Genomic DNA, 17,222 nt, shown 5'->3' on the forward strand with positions numbered 1-17,222 from the left:
TGGGGAAAATATTCTAGGATTACTGCTAGTGTGTAAGACTAATTAAATATAAAGAACTACTTTTAATTTAAGATTTTCAAATTTTAGTGATAGAAAATGGTTTATGGGAATGGCTGGAGTATACTTATATGATTTTTCTTCTATAATTTCATCCACTCCAATACATTACAATCCACAAGCATTGAAGTTCAAATATACTAAATTAGGTTAAGTCCAAAAATTCTTTGACGAAAAGAAGTTCGGTAAGAAAGAACACTTCATTCTTTATTGTCGATCAATATTGCTAATTATTATCAATTTAATTAATTTCTAGAAAAGATAAGGACGAAATAATACTAGTGTTTAACCCCGAAGAGAATTGGAGGAAAAAATTGTTTCTGAAAACCAATATCTTAATCGAATTAAGAAATTATGATTTTGACTTTTATATATGTAAAATCAAAAGGTAAAAAATTGCATTGAGAACTCAATTCGAGAAATACAACATAATCATGATTAAAACTCGAAACAAAATTAAATGTCAACAACCACTGGGTTATAGCTTCCTCCATTATATTATTTTAATCCTGGCTCAACTTTTCATCTTTCAGGATTCTGATATTAAAGTTTGGCGATGACCATAGTCATTTAGAATTTTGCTACGTAGTATGGTACGAACTTAGATATAAAATGATGACATAGCCCAATGTGATTATACATTAGCGAATAATTGATAAGTTTTAGCATCAAGAACAATCTGCCTAACTGTTGAAATCGCTGCCATAGCTCCCAATGTTGAGAAAACAACAGCAATGGTTACATTCAACCAGAAAATGGAGCTTCTCTTGGATGGCTTAAATGTCAGATTGAGGAAAATCACTGGCAAAATGAAGTCAAGTGGCATATAACAAAATGCTCCTATTAGCGAGTTCATGTCCCCAAAAAAGGGAAGCATTGCAGCTATAGTAGTTGCAGTAATTACAGCAAACGACCGAGAAATCAATCTTGGAATTACATTGCGAGGAGAAAACTCTGGGCTTTCTGGGTCTCCAAATATTTGCTCTAGTATTACATTTGTAGGCTGCAAGTATTCCTGCACAAAATGTTAAAATTCAATGGTGAACTAGATCATACTATTTGAGATGATGAAGATTGAGCAATTAGTGCTTTTGGATTATAGGAATTTGCCCAATAGAAAAGTAGTTTTTTTTTGTGAAGGTTTTACTCAAATCATGGTACAAAATTATGTTCAAACACAACATAAAGATGATTAATTTGTCAAATGAGAAAAATGACTATGTATAAATTTACACTATTATTTAATTATCAATCATTATTTATAATAAATTTATTAATTTTTATAAAATTATCTTAAAATTACACAATTATGATTTATAATTAAATGTTAATATAAAATTATTTTAGCATCAGTACATTATCATTAAAATCATATTATGGAGCATTAAATTTAATCTACATCCTCTAAACTAATGTATGGTGTGCGCAAATTATGATCTTGCACTTAATGTTGTAGATTGTAGTGGGAATCAGGGTGTTACTTGCCACACCTTTAGCTAATAATTGGGCTATCGTGCAAATGTTGGGCAAATAAATAAGCCACTTGGGAGCCTAAGGCTTGTTGTTATTATCTATGAAGTTGTTATTATTTAAATTAATGTATGGTGTGACATGCACTTATTAATGTTGTAGACTGTAGTGGGAATCAAGGTGTTACTTACCACACCATTAGCTAATAATTGGGCTATTGTGCAAATGTTGGGCAAATAAATAAGCCACTTGGGAGCCAAAGGCTTATTGTTAGTATCTATGAAGTTGCTAAAAATGAGGCCCGAAGCTTGATTTCCAAATGCCCAGTAGCCAGAGATAGCTACGCTAAAGAAACTCAAAGCAACTATAACATAACAAACACATAGTCCTTTGAGCATCTTCCCTTTTACCGGGGGTGCTAACGTTGCCTGTAGCAAAAGAAAGTGCAATCATGTGTATTTTTCTGATTAGAAGTTGAAACAAATACTTTGATGGCGTGGGTACGTAGTATTAATAAGTACTATATATTAGAGGGAACAAATTTTGATTGTTTCTAATTAACCTGAATTTCTGGAACTATTCCGCTACCATAAGTGTTGGCAATGATGGGAATGGCATTAAAGATTCCAAATAAGCGATTTGTTGTGTCACCTATTAAAGAGTAATCCTTTTCTGGCCCATTTGATGATTTTCCTGATTGAGTAGACATTGGGAAAATTCAGAAGAAGAAAAAATGCACTCAATTGCAAGCATAGGTGCTAATCAGTTAACTGGATTATTAATGAGGGAAAGAAAATACCAATATATATTGAAGCTGCAGTAGCACAGGCACTGTAGGATAAGCACATGACCAAAGACACTAGATTAATATGTCTCAATGAGTGGAAAGATGGCATTTGAGCCAAAATCAGCATGAAGCATCCAAATATCACTACAAACTCATAAAGCTTCATAGTTCCATTTGGATTTAATAGCAGGTAAATAGCCTGCAGTGGATGCCATTAGATAAAGCTCTTAACATCAATATATGGTCAATGTCTATGTATTCATGTGTGCGTGCATTGAACATGCTTTGTTCTTTTCTTTTTCTTTTTCTTTTTGGAGAATTTGAAGATAAAGAAAAAAGGAGGATAAATTTTTCATTTCTGATAAATATTCTCTAACTTGATAATTTTTAAAATGTGTAAAATAAAATAATGCATTAATATAAATTTAATATCCTAATTTGTTGTCCATTTTATAAACATTATATAACATTTTTTTGAAAAAAAGTTTGTACTCTCTTTTATATCCATTTAAAATCTTAACATCAAACATATGCTTAAAATCACATATTTAAACTTAACAATCCCCTGATGTATAGATTATATATCCTAGAAATTAAGAGCTATTCGACTCATAGTCATACTACATGAGAAATGTGAATTATTTAACTAAATGTTTAAATTAGCAATGCTCCTAGTTTCGTCGATTTTTTTTTCAGAATTAAATTATCATACATATTTGTTTGGTAATTTTATTCTAAAATAATTCTAAAAATATATGGAACAATTTTTAATTAAAAGCAAGAATAAGATCAAAATACTATTTTCAATATAATACACTATTTTAATATATAAAAAATAAAGGGATAAAATATGTATAGTGTTCTTTACTCACCTTCATGCATTGTCCACCGAGAAGAGCACAGAGCACTTGATTATTATAGCACAGTGCAAATTGAATTGGCCCCACCAAAAACCGAGCCCAACGTGGACCTTCCAAGGTTAATAATAGATTAAATTAATCTATTGGTCTTTTAATTAATTTTTTAAGTTTGATTTGATTCTTTAATTTTTTAATTTAATTTGATTATTTAATTTTTAAAATTAATTTAATTTAATTTTATTGTTTAAATTGGACCAATAATATTAAAAAATTGTATTTTGTAAATGCTTAAAATTATTTAATCATAAAATATGTATTAAGATGGTAGGATCAAATTTAGACGACAATACCAATTAAATTAATTTAAAGGATGAGACTAAATTAAATAGATTTTAAAAATTAGAGAATCAAATTGAAAAAAAATTAAATGAATAAATCAAATCAATTTTAAAAATCAGAAAAACAAATTAAACCTAAAAAAACAAAAAACTAAATCAAACATAAAAAAATAAATTAAATGATCAATAAACTAATTTAACCTTAATAATTTTATACATCAGTTCTGAACACATTAATTAGTCAACATGAATTGGTTATTTGGTCCTAGAACTGACTAAACTATAGTAACAAAAATTTCAGATCAATAAGCTAGTGAGATGAGGAGTGAGGACTGTGATGTTTGTATAGAACTCATCTGAGATTTCAAATACTATGGATTCTAACAGTCTATCGAGTGGTTTAGTAGTGACCGATGCTTGTGGTGCCAAACATGGAAAATTCTTATTATACGACACTTGTCCCTTTAGCATTTGTTTCATGGGTAACATAATTAAGGTATAAATATAACTAACAATGAGCCTGTGATTAGAAAGTAAATAATACTATAATGTATATCTAAGAGTTTGTGCGACTGTATTACTTTTTTCAGCAACAAATTAAATGACTTCGCTTTTGTTGGGTGCATATAAGTCAATATTCAGCTGCTTCTTTCAACTGTACAAAATTCGAGAGTTTTGCTGATTAAAACATCACAGGACATTAGTAGTACAAATTATTAGGCCTAAGAAGTATATTTAAAGGGGAGACCAACTTCATTCATTTTTCTTTATCTCTCACTTTCATATCAAGTGGACCAAATAACTGCAAATGATGTAATTTCTGCTTTTCGAGTGCATCAATAATATTCAGCATTTAACCTAAAAAAAAAAAAATCTCTCTCGATCTCTCTCTCTCTGTCTCTTTGCTATCTTCCTCATAACATCTAATTAACATTCTTCATTTTAATGTAGATGGATTTTTTCCTACTCCAATATATGTGGCAAAAAGAGAAGGATTTCAATGCATGGAGTAGGGGTAATGGTTAACAGTCAACGGTCAACGGTCAACGGTCAACAATTGATGCAATAAACCAATATTTCAAACGTTTCTCCTCAAACAATGATTAATAGTCTACTTTTGTTTGGCTTTGCTTCCAACCGACTCCCGATTCTCGCTTTACCATACAAGTTGCTAATTTTTCTTTTAAGAGTTACAAGTTTTCAACTTTAAATCTTGAATTTATATTTTTATTTGAATGTTATAAAAAACTACTAAAATATGTATTTTTACCAAATAATTGAATTTTTTTAGGTAAATAAAAAAAGTATAAATTATAGCATCTTGATAATGTACTCCAACTATAAAAATACGAGAGTATATTTGTTAACACATACTTATTTTTTAGTTAAAGTATATTAACAAATAATATTATGATTGTATCTCAAGATAATTTTTAGTTATAACTTATTGTCCAATTAAAAAATAACTCAGTATATATATACAACAAATCTTATATATTAGCATTACATATAGTTAAATCCTTTCTTAACTACCGTGTTAATGATACAGGGAAGAAGTGTAGTACCTAAAATGTCACGAGCCATGTCTCTATATAGCAGCTGGCGATTACCCAATTGAGCATGCTGCTCAAGGACCAGACATATCAAACTGAATGAATAGAAACTGACCAGAGCTCCAATGACCAAACAAAGTATTCCTGCCTTCCATCCGAGGAAGGTTAAAGCATAAGGAAGACTTAGTAGTGATGGAGACACAATTGAAGTTATCAAGTGGTAACCACAGTGAATCCATGAACCTACAAAAAACAAATCATAAATGAATCGCATGTAATAACCATTTTTAATTCAAATGTCGAATATGATACCCTTTTGTTTTTATCCAGGAAAATGAAACGTTAGTTGCTCGATCGGTCCTTGTGTGCTCCAATTGATAAAATAAGGAAGTGAGAACAATGAAAGGATTTGATCTGGAATGACTTATGATGCAATCACAAACCATGTCGTGACTCTTGAAATAGTTACTGACATGAAAAGAAGGTTTATCTATTACAGTATATTCGTAACATTTATCCTAGTACTGGTTGCAAGATGACATAATAAATACGAAACAACTAATTAACAGAGGAAAGAGAGTTAAGAATGGAATAAAACTATGTAAATAATTACTACCTTTTGATTTGAGGACAAAGAGAGTGCCTGCATCTCTTCGATGATGTTGTTGAGAAGCAATTCGGTTCTCTGCTTCGCGTACTGTTGTTGAGGTTGGAAGCAGCGTACTCATTTCTCTATACGCGGGAATGAGTACGTGAGTGCAAGAGGGCACATACAAATGAACAGAGAATAACAGAACTGTTGAATGGTAAAATATATATCTATATATATATATATATATATAATGAAGAGTGGTACTTTTGTTCTGAATACATTATTAATTTACGTATCATTTTTTTTTTGCCCATTCTTTTCTTCTTCTTATTACATATATTATATATTATACATAATATTTTCTGTTTTTATCTTTCTAAGTATGAGTGTGTATAACCTAAAGCGAAAGTATATCCACCAATATTTATTGACCAAAAATGCGATGCTGGTTGTTCCTAAGGGCGAAAAGCTTGTTATCTATAATATATAATTTATATACATAACAATTGTAACAGCGATACCCACTTTTATTCTTCATATTTTTAAAACTATTTTGCCTCTTAATTAATATTATAAACTATACCACAATTATATTTTAACTGCATATAAAAAAATCCCCCGCTAATAACATAAAATTCAATTTCAAAATAATTATGCACTGTCATTTGTTATTCAATCTCCATCATGTCTCTCTTATTTTATTTTTTAAGAAAATATAATCTCTTTTCTCCTAGTAATAATAAGTAATGAGAAGGGGAGACTTAAATTAAAATGAAAATCATAATTTCAGTAACTATTTTATTAACCTAGATGTTGTTTTCATTAATTGTAGGTATCTGACTTTATTGTGAGAATTAAAGATTGTACATGCTTGTAATAAGTTATTTGTAGCTTCATTAAATTAAACAAGAATTGTTGATATTTAATTTGGGTGATCATGACGTTAATGTGAATTAATTATTCATTAATTTTATTGATTATTAATCTTTGTGAGAAAGCATAACTAATCAATCATTTTAGTAAAATCTTTTTTTCTAATCATGTATTTCTATTTATAATACTTAAATCTGAAATTTTATTTAAAAAAATTAATTTCATTCGGACCAATAACCTGTCAATTGTTGATATATTGAACCTAAAAAAATCTGAGTTTTATATTTAAAGGTACAATGCACTTACTGTATGATGAAGAACTCTGTCTTTTAAGATAATAACAAAATTAAGATAATATAATTAGTTTATCATTTTGGTAGTACAGATTTCTTAATTGGAATATATATATATATATATATATAAAAGGATAAAACATTGAGAGAAAAAAATCATATTTTTGTCGTACATATTTTTTTTTTGGATTATCATGTTATAAATACAAAACATTCATCAACATTGTCAAAATATATTTTTATCATACATGTTTTAAAAGGTAAAACTTTTCTCTTTTAATCACATCTGAAGGTTTTGAACTCGATATTTTGTTTTAAAAATTTGAAAATAATTATACTCAGACATGTTTGTTGTCACACATATTTTAAATGTAAACTTATGGGTTTTTTTTACAAGTGTGCTTATTAAAGTGATATTGAAAATTCAAATTTGATGTCTAGATTTTCTATAATTGTTTTATATTAGTCTTAATTTTTTATACTCTATTTTCATATGAAATTTTTTTAAAAAAAGGCCGAGTTCAAATTTGATGTCTAGATAAAATTATTACGATAAAAAGTAAAAACCTTCACCACGTTATGAATGTTTTAACTTAAATAAGACTACTTTTCATAAAGACATACATGTGATATAGAAAAAAAAAATCAATATACTCATAAAATTACAATTTTACAATACAAAGAGAATAGAGATAATACCTAATATCTGATATATTTTCCTCAGTTTCAAGACTTAAAAATCACACTATTTTTTCTCTCACTTTGAAAGGCTTTCACCTTTCCCTCTCGTTCACTTCTGCACAAAATCTTTGTTTTCACTTCTAGTTTTGGATGATGTTCTTCACCTCAAAGGTTCTATTTATAAAAGAAAAAAAAGTAAAATTAAACATGGCAATTATTTTTCAAATTCAGCATACGTTACCGCAAGCTATGCCTCTAGTTTATAGGTTGAAAAACTTTCAACTAATGCTTTAAATTTGGTTGGACATTCAAGCAATGCAATAAATTATCAACTGATCGTGACTGGACTCCAACACTAAGTAATGTTGTAATGGGAATCGGGGTGTTAATTGTTACTCTAACTTAAATCACAACATACCATCTTATAATGTGTAATGTGAGAGGTCTAACTCAATCTCAAAAATTAGTTCAAGGGGTGAGGGTTGCTCCTTATTTATATATTTTAATTTGGCTTTAATGTTGTCGAAGTGTTGGGAGAGACTTCCGATTGAGGGAGAATTTGTTTACTTTCAAATTGATTGAAGAATATTTCTCTTTTGGCTAGAGGGGGAGAATTATAGAGTTTCAAGCCAAAAGATAAGGTGAATATGTATATTGGGAATTCGATTTTTACCACTAAAGTTTAGGTGACTTAAATGTGAAATGAAAGATTACATTTTACTAGATGAAGATTATTTGAATAGATGCATTGAAAGTTGTTTTTGTTTCAACTTCCAAGAGAACTTATTTATTATAGTTGGTGGCAATCTTCACTATAAATAGAGAAGAGAATTAATAGAGAAGATATACATGAAGAGAGATTGTGAAACAAAGTCAATTTATTAAGAGAAAAATGTATTTGTGTAAGAGTGTTATGATTTCTTGTAACCACCAAATGGGGTACTCGAGTTTGTAGAGTGATACACTATTTGGGGTGAGTTATAATTTTGTAATCATTTTTGTGATAGGAAAATATTTTTTTAGATTATTCCATGAACGCAAACAAAAGGTATCGAATCACGTTAAATTTTCGTATTTTTTTTTATGATATAATTTTTTTTATATATTCTCACGATCCTTTATGAGTGTAGGTAATTTTATTTATGGGAACATCAATTCGCGACGAAGGGTGCTAATGTTGCGCTAAAGAAAGTGCAAGCATGCAAGATGAGTCTTTTTCTTTGTTGAAATGATCACTTTGATGGCGTGTAAGAAGTTCTACCTTCTTTATATCACAAAGACATAGACACGTATTGTTTCCTCCCATTTTATATATTCATGCATCTACGTTTGATATTGGCTTTGTCAAAAGTCTGTACGGTTGATTGGCCTCAAAGAATCAATATTGCTCGAGTTATTTTAGTACCACATGTATGAAAAGGAGCAGTTAAGAACTGAATATGACTTTAATTTGATGGATATAGATGAAACTAAGCTTAGAACTTATTTATTGATTTCTTTTATAAAAAAACTAACTTCCTTTTTTTCTTCTCAGTGGCTGGTTAATAAAGACAGTTACAGTACGGGAAGCATCACTTGACTAATGTGGAAATTGTATACAACATTATTTCTTGGTTTAACTCACAACGACTCTGTTTTAATATAAATTTTACGTTTTAGTCTCTATATTTAAAATTTTCTTATTTTAATCCCTGTTGTCCAAGATTGTAAGGACTAAAATAGATTAAACAGTGGACATAGATGAACTAAAACGATTTAAAAAGTATATATGTAATTAAATTTTGTTTCTTTCATTATTGCAGCTGTTACCATTATTGCCTTGATCTGTTAATGCAAAAAGTAATTAAAAATTTAAACGAACTCAAAATGGCAGAGTTGAATTAGGAAGTTACCTGTGTTTCTGATAAGGGTTGTTCTGAGATGGAGAAGCTTTCCCTTAAAATTCGCCTAGACAGCAGTATGTCGAATTTTAATTTTCGTTATAGTGTATATCCTTTTTCTTTTAATAAAATAATGCATGATGTGTTGGGTTACAAGTGTGAGGTGATCATATCGGACAAAAATAAAAAAGTTAAACATCATATAAATAAAAAAAGGACCATAAACCTGAGTCTTAAGGTTTTGAGTTAATGGTATCAAATTTTTTTATGTGTTTCTTTAGGATTATTAACATTTGTCCTTTTATTTATTTTCCCGTTTTCATCACTCGCGCCCTATGATCTGTCAAAAATATCACGCACCGCCCTGCATTCATGAACTTACCAAAAATTATAATTGAATCACATGTAATTACCATTTTTAATTAAAATGATACCTTTTAATTGTTCTAATCGAGGAAAATGAAAAGCTAGCTAGTTTAGTAAAGCATGGATTATCGATAGTTTAGCTAGCTGATAGTTTAGCCAAGCATGGATTAATTATCAATAGATATTGGTACTGTCTTTTTTTATTTGGCACCTTCTTTTATTTCTCTGGGGTTATTGGCAGATGCCAGTGGTGTAGGTGTTTCTAGCTAGTTTGTTTTGTTGGGCTTTGCCCCTTGTTTCAGAAAAAAAAAAAAAAAAGCTGGCTCGTTGTTTGCTCCGGGTGTGCTCAAACAATTATATAAAAGCAAGAAACTGAGAACAATGAAAGGATTTGGACCTAAAATTATTCATGCATGATGAAATCAGTGTGTTTTTACTTAACCTATATATATGAAAAAACTGGTTGAATTGTGTGTGTGTGTTTTGTTTTTAAAAAATTATTTTCCCAAATATTTTACATAACACTTTAAAACACTTAAAAGGAAGTAAGTTTGCAAATTTGAAGTTTATATGACAAGCCGAACCAAAAGTATATAATCTAAAAGATGAGATGCAATTTCATCAATACCTCTATCAACAACTTCTCGCAGCCCATCTCTCTTAATGTTAACAAAAATAAAAGACCTAAGCGACAGAGAAAATAAACAAACTGAATAAAAAACAAAGAAAAAGAAAAGAAAGTAAACAAATTGCTTGGTTTGTTTCACACCTCGAAACACATTCAGTTCATAATAATTATTAGACTCAATTCACTGCAAAACTACCGATTGTACAACTTACAAACATGAGGGATTAAGGAGATCCCCTAGTGTACGAACAATACCCCAATTTGGTTATACATTAGCAAATAATCGATAAGTTTTGGCATCAAGAACTATCTGCCTAACTGTTGAAATTGTTGCCATAGCTGCCAGTGCGGAGAAAGCAATGACAATAACAACATTCAACCATAAAATGGGGCTTCTCTTGGATGGTTTAAATGTCATGTTGAAGAAAATCATTGGCAAAATGAAGTCAAGTGGCATATAACCAAATGCTCCTATGAGCGAGTTCATGTCCCCAAAAAAAGGAAGCATTGCTGCTATAGTTGTTGCTGTAATTACAGCTAATGACCGAGAAATCAATCTTGGAATTACATTGCGAGGAGAAAACTCAGGGCTTTCTGGGTCTCCAAATATTTGCTCTAGTATTACATTTGTAGGCTGCAAGTACTCCTGCACAAAATGTTGGAATATAGTGATGAACTAGATCCTAGCTATTTGAGGTGAGGAAGATTGAGCCATTAATGTTTTTGAATTATAATTTGAAAACCATGGAGTTTTCTCAATAGAATTAGAAAAGTAACCCTTTTTAAAGTTTTAATGAAATCATGGTTCGAAATCCAAAATTATGCTCAAACACAATATAAATATGTTTTGTCAAACATATTATTTTCTCTTTTTTAAAATAAGTGTCATATTAAAAAAATATTAGTTTCAAAATAAGTATCAAGATTTGTTTTTTATGCTGTATTAATTTTTTTCCTACTAATACTACTCACAAGTTTCATTTTAATTAACTTTTAACATATTAATATTAAGGCTAATTTTGTAAAATTATATTTTTTTATCTATTTAATTATTAATTTTTCTTTTTATGTGCAAAATAATATATGACAGACAACACTTATTTTGAAATAGAAGAAATATTTAGTATTAAATTTAGTATATAATCTCTAAACTAATGTTTGGTGTGTGAAAAGTATGATATAAAAATCATTAGTTAGTTACTCACCGCACCATTAGCTATTAGTTGGGCTATTGTGCAAATGTTGGGCATATAAATAAGCCACTTAGGAGCCAAAGGCTTGTTACTATCTACAAAGCTGCTAAAAATGAGGCCTTCAGCTTGATTTCCAAATGCCCAATAGCCAGAAATGGCTACACAAAAGAAGCTGAAGAGAACTACAACATAACAAGCACATAGACTTCTAAGCATCTTCCCTTTTACTGGGGGTGCTAACGTTGCCTGTATCCAAAGAAAGTGTAATCATGTGGATTTTCTTAGTAATTGAAACAAATACTCTGGCATGGCATAGGGAACTCATCTGGCTATTTCAAACCTGAATTTCTGGAATTATTCCGCTACCATAAGTTGTGGCAATGATGGGAATGGCATTAAAGATTCCAAATAAGCGATTTGTTGTATCACCTTTCAAAGAATAATCCTTTTCTGGCGCATTTGACGACTTTCCTGTTTAAGTATACATTGGGAAAATTCAAAGAACGTGCACTCAATTGCAAGCACTAGTGTTAATTAATTAACTGGGTTATTAATAAGAAGGGAAAGGAAATACCAATATATATGGAAGCTGCAGTAGCACAGGCACTATAAGATAAGCACATGACCGAAGACACTAGATTAATATGTCTCAATGAGTGGAAAGATGGCATTTGAGCCAAAATCAGCATGAAGCATCCAAATATCACTACAAACTCATAAAGCTTCATAGTCCCATTAGGATTTGATAGTAGGTAAATTGCCTGCAGTTGATTTCGTTAGGAAAAGCTCTGAAGGATTAGTATATGATCAATGTTTGTGTACTTTTGCGTCACTGCGTGCATGGAACATGTTTTCTTTTCTTTTTTTGGAAATTTTGGAGAAGAAGAGAGAAGCAAGGATAAAATTTTCATGTCTAATAATTATTCTATAACTTGATAGTTTTTCTAAATAAAAAATAAAATAATATATTAACATAGATTTAATGTCCAAAGATTTTCCTTGTTTTATGAATATTATATAACTCTTAAATATCAAAAACAAATTGTACTTTCTTTTCTTTTCTTTTCATCTAATTAAAATTTTAAACTCAAACTCATTCTTAAAAGATCAACTTTAGTAATGAGTGTTAGAAACTCTACCATTTCAAACACTATATTAACATTTATTATTTTCTACTAATTAACTCTCTTTTTCTTATTACTTATATTCATTACAATTCTTTTTCTTTTATATTTCTCTCATAAGGTGTGAAGTAGGTGGTGCACTATTGGTGCCAATAAATTTTGTATCAAAAAGGTATCAAGTAAGGTTGTGTATATTTATTTAACAAAATATATTTTGTTCATCACTTCATGCTACAAGAGGAATTATGTGAATTTAACTATATGTCTAAATTAGAAATGCTCATAGTGTCCTCAATGTTTTCAAAATTTATTTTCAGAATAAAATTCATCATACATATTTGCTTGGTACTTTTATCAATTCTTAAATGATTCTAGTAAAAATATGGAGTAATTTTTAAATGCAAGAATAAAATCGAAATACCTTTAATTATTTATAATATAGCAAACTCTAATTTGAATATATAAAAAATAAAAGAATAAAAATGTATAGTGATTTTTTAATTTACTCACCTTCATGCATTGTCCCCCAAGAAGAGCACAAAGAACTTCATTATTATAGCACACTGCAAATTGAATTGGCCCCACAAAATACCGACCCCAACGTGGACCTTCCATGTAACATATTGATACATCAGTTCGCGTTATTAATATTTGACCAACATGAATTGGTCCTAGACTCCTAGAACTTACTAAACTATACTAGCAGAAATTTTCATATCAATTAATCAGCTAGTGAGGTGAAGAGTGAGGACAATAATGTTTGCATTGACCTCATCTGGGATTTTAAATGCAATAGATTCTAACTGTCTATCAAGGAAAATGCTGATTATACATCATTTGTCCCTTTAACATTTCTCACATATATAGCCGATACAATAAGGTATACGATAATATAAAACTAAATAGAAATTGCTAATGAAACTAGTTAGGGAATCAAAAATAAAAAGTCTTTCATTGAAAAGTGTAACAGTGTATTCTTTCATAATTTTTAATACAATTCTAACTAAATCTTTAATAAAATAATATTTTATTGATTCCTTAACCAAAGACTAGCTAGCAAGATCATATGAGTTAATTAACAGTAAAACTGTGGTTAGACATAAAAATTATATCAATGTATCATATTTTTTTCAGCTCTTTTTATGAGACCCAAATTAAAAATTTAGTTTGATTCTTTTTATAAAATTCAATCTAGAATGACTTCTGTATTAATTATTTTTTCAAAAAATACACTTAATTATGAATATTTTTCTCACTTCAATAAATAATAAGTAGAATACATTAATGTTTTAGGCTCTTTAGTAGTCTAACTTTGTATAGTAGCATTTTGGGAACCTTAATTTGATTATTCACATGCATAGTCAACAAAAATTTAAACAATAAATATATAAACGAAGAGAGAAATTAAAGAAATTAAAAATAATAAAAATATTTGGAAAAAAATCAAATGTCTTATTAATGGTAGCGCTACATAATCATAATTTTGTAGTTTAATATATTTAACCAATGAGATAAAGTGCGAGTTTTAGAAATATGCTAAAGCGTATTGTGTTGCTAGCATTTTTCATGTGGCATTTCATAAAAGAAAAATAAACATTTCTTACAGGTGTTGTTGTGCACACATACTAGTATTTTAGCTTGGGAAGTGTACAAAATAAATATTTATTTTATATAAGTTAAAATTCATAATTAATAAATACTTTTGAATATATGAATTATATTAAAATTAAAATTTATAAGAATTTTTTTGAATTATAAACTATATTATAGATTTATAATAACAATTTATATTAAAATATAATATTATTTATAATTATTGATAATTTAAAAAATAATAATTTGGAAATAAAGATTAAAAGAGATTAATCCTTACTCTCATTAAAAAATAACTACTCCTAAAAGCGTTTTCATTTACTTTTTATTATTTTACTTTAAACGGGCGAGTTAAATTCTTTCTTAACCACCGCGTTAATAATACAGAGAAGAAGTGTAGTACCTAAAATGTCACGAGCCATGTCTCTGTAAAGCAGGTGGCGATTACCCAAATAAGCATGGTGCTCAAGGACCAGGGATATCAAATTGAATGAATAGAAGCTTACGAAAGCTCCAATGACCAAACAAAATATTCCAGCCTTCCAACCGAGGAAGGTTAAAGCATAAGGAAGACTTAGCAGCGATGGAGACACGATTGAAGTTGTCAAGTGGTAACCACAGTGAATCCATGAACCTACAAAAATAAATAATGTAATTACCGGCCATTTTTAATTAAAATATCGAATATGCATGATACCCTTTTGATTTTATCGAGGAAAATGAAAAGCTAATGCCTATAGTTACTTGCTCCTCATGTGCCCTAATTACAAAAACAAGGAAGTGAGAACAATATTGAAAGGGTTTGACCTGGAATGATTCACCATGCAATCACAAAAAGTCACACTTAACGAATTTACGTAAACATGTCGTGATTTTTGAAGTAGTTGCACTAACACAAAATTAAGATGGTTTATCCTTGTCCATTATCTTCGTGACGCATACTCTAATGGTTGTTCTTGGAATATCAATTAAACATGAATACACTATATATTGAACCCTGCAAGATGACACATAAATACTGAAAGAACTAAGAAATATGAAGAAGAGTTAGTTAAGAGTGGAAAAGTATATATAAATGGTTACTACCTTTTGATTTGAGGACAAAGAGAGTGCCTGCATCCCTTCGGTGTTGTTGTGAAGCATTTTGGTTCTCTGCATCATGTACTCTTGTTGAGGTCGGAAGAAACGTACTCATTTCTCTATAGGCGCACGTACGAGCGAGTGCGAGGGCATAAACAAATGAACAGAAGAATAAGTGAAGGCGAAACAGTGTTGAATGGTGAATATACTAAATAGACCAGAGTCGATTTGTGAACCTCAAGGATCTATACGCAATTAAAAATGAATACTAGTACATTATTAATGCCTACAAGATATATGATATAATAGTAAAGAACTAAACAGAGGCACAAGAGATAAGAATGGAATAAAATTATATATGAATTATTACTATTTTTCATTTGAGAACAAAGAGCGCTTGCGTCAGCATTTTTTTTGGTGAAGTTGTTGCGTAGCATTTTCGTTCTCTTCTTCATGTAATCTTGTTGAGGTTGGAATAACTCAAGGTCAAATAGTAGAACAATTGAATGGTGAAATACATAAAAGGAGTGGTGATACGTGAATTTTTCATTGTTCTAAGTATTCTTATCTTTCTCTATTCCCTTATTCATATTATTATAAGCAACTAGTTCTTTATTTTTATTTTTATCCTCATTAATTTATTTGATATCTTTCTTTACCTCAAATAATTAAATATATATTCATGTCATTTATATTTATTACCTAGTTTATTAGCTAATCTTACTAAATACTTTTAATTCAATAAACTAATAAACTAATAAATTTTTAATTTTTCAGCTCTTATAAGTTTAAACTAATTTATAAGCAGCTAGATAACGTTTTTATAATATTTTACGAAGTGGGTCATCAAATAATTAGGTCCAATTCAATAAAATAAAAAATAAAACAAAAAAAGTGATGCTGGTTTTGTTAAGGGCCGAAAGCCCCATAATAACAATAATATTGAATCTTGGGCGGTGTCTCTAGGTTATCTAACAGCAGGAGCGCGTTGAGAAGAGAAGAATTAAATTAAGATACAAAATCATATATTTCAATGTATAATACTACATTTTATTAACCTGGATGATGTTTGTTTGGCAATTGACTTTACTACGAGAGTTAAATATTATCTATACTAGTTGACATAAATAATAAGGAATCATCTTTCTTAATCAAATTATTCATGATTCAAATGTTGAAATTTAGATAGTACTTATTTCATACTAAGATTTTAATAAACAAAAAATTAAGGTTTAATATCATTTTTATATTCTGTTATGTTTTGCATTTATTTCATTTTATACATTAAATTTAAAAGTTTCATTCTAATTTTTTATGTTTTTAAAATATATTATTTTGATTATTTTTTAAAATTTAAAAATTAAAAAAATACTAGCGTTCCTAACCAAAAATTAAAAAAGTTGACGAAAATGATACATTTTAAAAATATAAAAGATTAAAATAAAATTTTTAAAACTTAATATATCAAAATAATATATATATATATATATATATATATATATATATATATATATATATATATATATATATATATATATATATATATAAATAAAAATGAAAAAAATGACATTAAAAAAAAAAATTAAAGATTGTATACACTTGTATTTGTAATTATCAAGATGTGTTGGACAAGATTTAAACCGTACCATTTTTGTTTTCACCTATTTATCATAAATTTATTTGTAGCCCTTGTTATTAAACAACAGTTGTTGATATATATTGAAGGCGGTAGAATCTGGTCTCCTTCATTGTTTTTGTCAGCGAGGCCAACGTGCCATTATTTGTGAGGTTGATTACCTTTGAGGTTTAAATGCTTGTTAATGAGGATCAAATTTGCATGCAACGTAGTAGGTG

At 28.9% G+C, this 17,222-nt stretch overlaps 2 protein-coding genes across 4 annotated transcripts; both read right to left on the reverse strand.

The window, feature by feature from the left end:
* Window positions 1-461: 461 nt before the first annotated feature.
* Window positions 462-7,644, reverse strand: LOC100810916 (GABA transporter 1). 3 transcript variants are annotated; one of them, XM_041007567.1, is made up of 8 exons: window positions 7,523-7,644; window positions 5,682-5,797; window positions 5,078-5,308; window positions 3,187-3,284; window positions 2,327-2,513; window positions 2,090-2,220; window positions 1,719-1,955; window positions 462-1,072 (listed from the first exon to the last, which is right to left on the reverse strand). In XM_041007567.1, exons 2-8 carry the CDS (start codon window positions 5,791-5,793, stop codon window positions 692-694), a joined length of 1,377 nt encoding a protein of 458 aa, XP_040863501.1. In that variant the 5' UTR covers window positions 5,794-5,797; window positions 7,523-7,644; the 3' UTR covers window positions 462-691. The 3 variants fall into 3 exon arrangements, with proteins under 3 accessions (XP_040863501.1, XP_040863503.1, XP_040863502.1); XM_041007569.1 differs by lacking the exon at window positions 7,523-7,644 and adding an exon at window positions 5,378-5,533 and having other exon boundaries at window positions 5,682-5,814; XM_041007568.1 differs by lacking the exon at window positions 7,523-7,644 and having other exon boundaries at window positions 5,682-5,972.
* A 2,891-nt stretch (window positions 7,645-10,535) lies between these two features.
* On the reverse strand, window positions 10,536-15,603 carry LOC100811455 (GABA transporter 1). Its single transcript, XM_003539406.5, has 7 exons — window positions 15,375-15,603; window positions 14,692-14,922; window positions 13,206-13,303; window positions 12,146-12,332; window positions 11,912-12,042; window positions 11,584-11,817; window positions 10,536-11,024 (listed from the first exon to the last, which is right to left on the reverse strand). Exons 1-7 carry the CDS (start codon window positions 15,481-15,483, stop codon window positions 10,644-10,646), a joined length of 1,371 nt encoding a protein of 456 aa, XP_003539454.1. The 5' UTR covers window positions 15,484-15,603; the 3' UTR covers window positions 10,536-10,643.
* Between the last annotated feature and the right edge of the window lie 1,619 nt (window positions 15,604-17,222).

Source organism: Glycine max, chromosome 12 (genome assembly GCF_000004515.6).
Source record: "Glycine max cultivar Williams 82 chromosome 12, Glycine_max_v4.0, whole genome shotgun sequence".
Taxonomy (NCBI): domain Eukaryota; kingdom Viridiplantae; phylum Streptophyta; class Magnoliopsida; order Fabales; family Fabaceae; genus Glycine; species Glycine max.

Coding starts and splice junctions, on each gene's coding strand:
- LOC100811455 (XM_003539406.5), bottom strand. CDS start 15,483: ATGAGTACGTTTCTTCCGACCTCAACAAGAGTACATGATGCAGAGAAC. Junction 12,333..13,205: donor TTGGGGGACAATGCATGAAG/GTGAGTAAATTA, acceptor AATCAACTGCAG/GCAATTTACCTACTATCAAA. Junction 11,025..11,583: donor AACTAATAGCTAATGGTGCG/GTGAGTAACTAA, acceptor CATTTTGTGCAG/GAGTACTTGCAGCCTACAAA.
- LOC100810916 (XM_041007567.1), bottom strand. CDS start 5,793: ATGAGTACGCTGCTTCCAACCTCAACAACAGTACGCGAAGCAGAGAAC. Junction 5,309..5,681: donor CTTTGTCCTCAAATCAAAAG/GTAGTAATTATT, acceptor TGTTTTTTGTAG/GTTCATGGATTCACTGTGGT. Junction 2,514..3,186: donor TCGGTGGACAATGCATGAAG/GTGAGTAAAGAA, acceptor CATCCACTGCAG/GCTATTTACCTGCTATTAAA.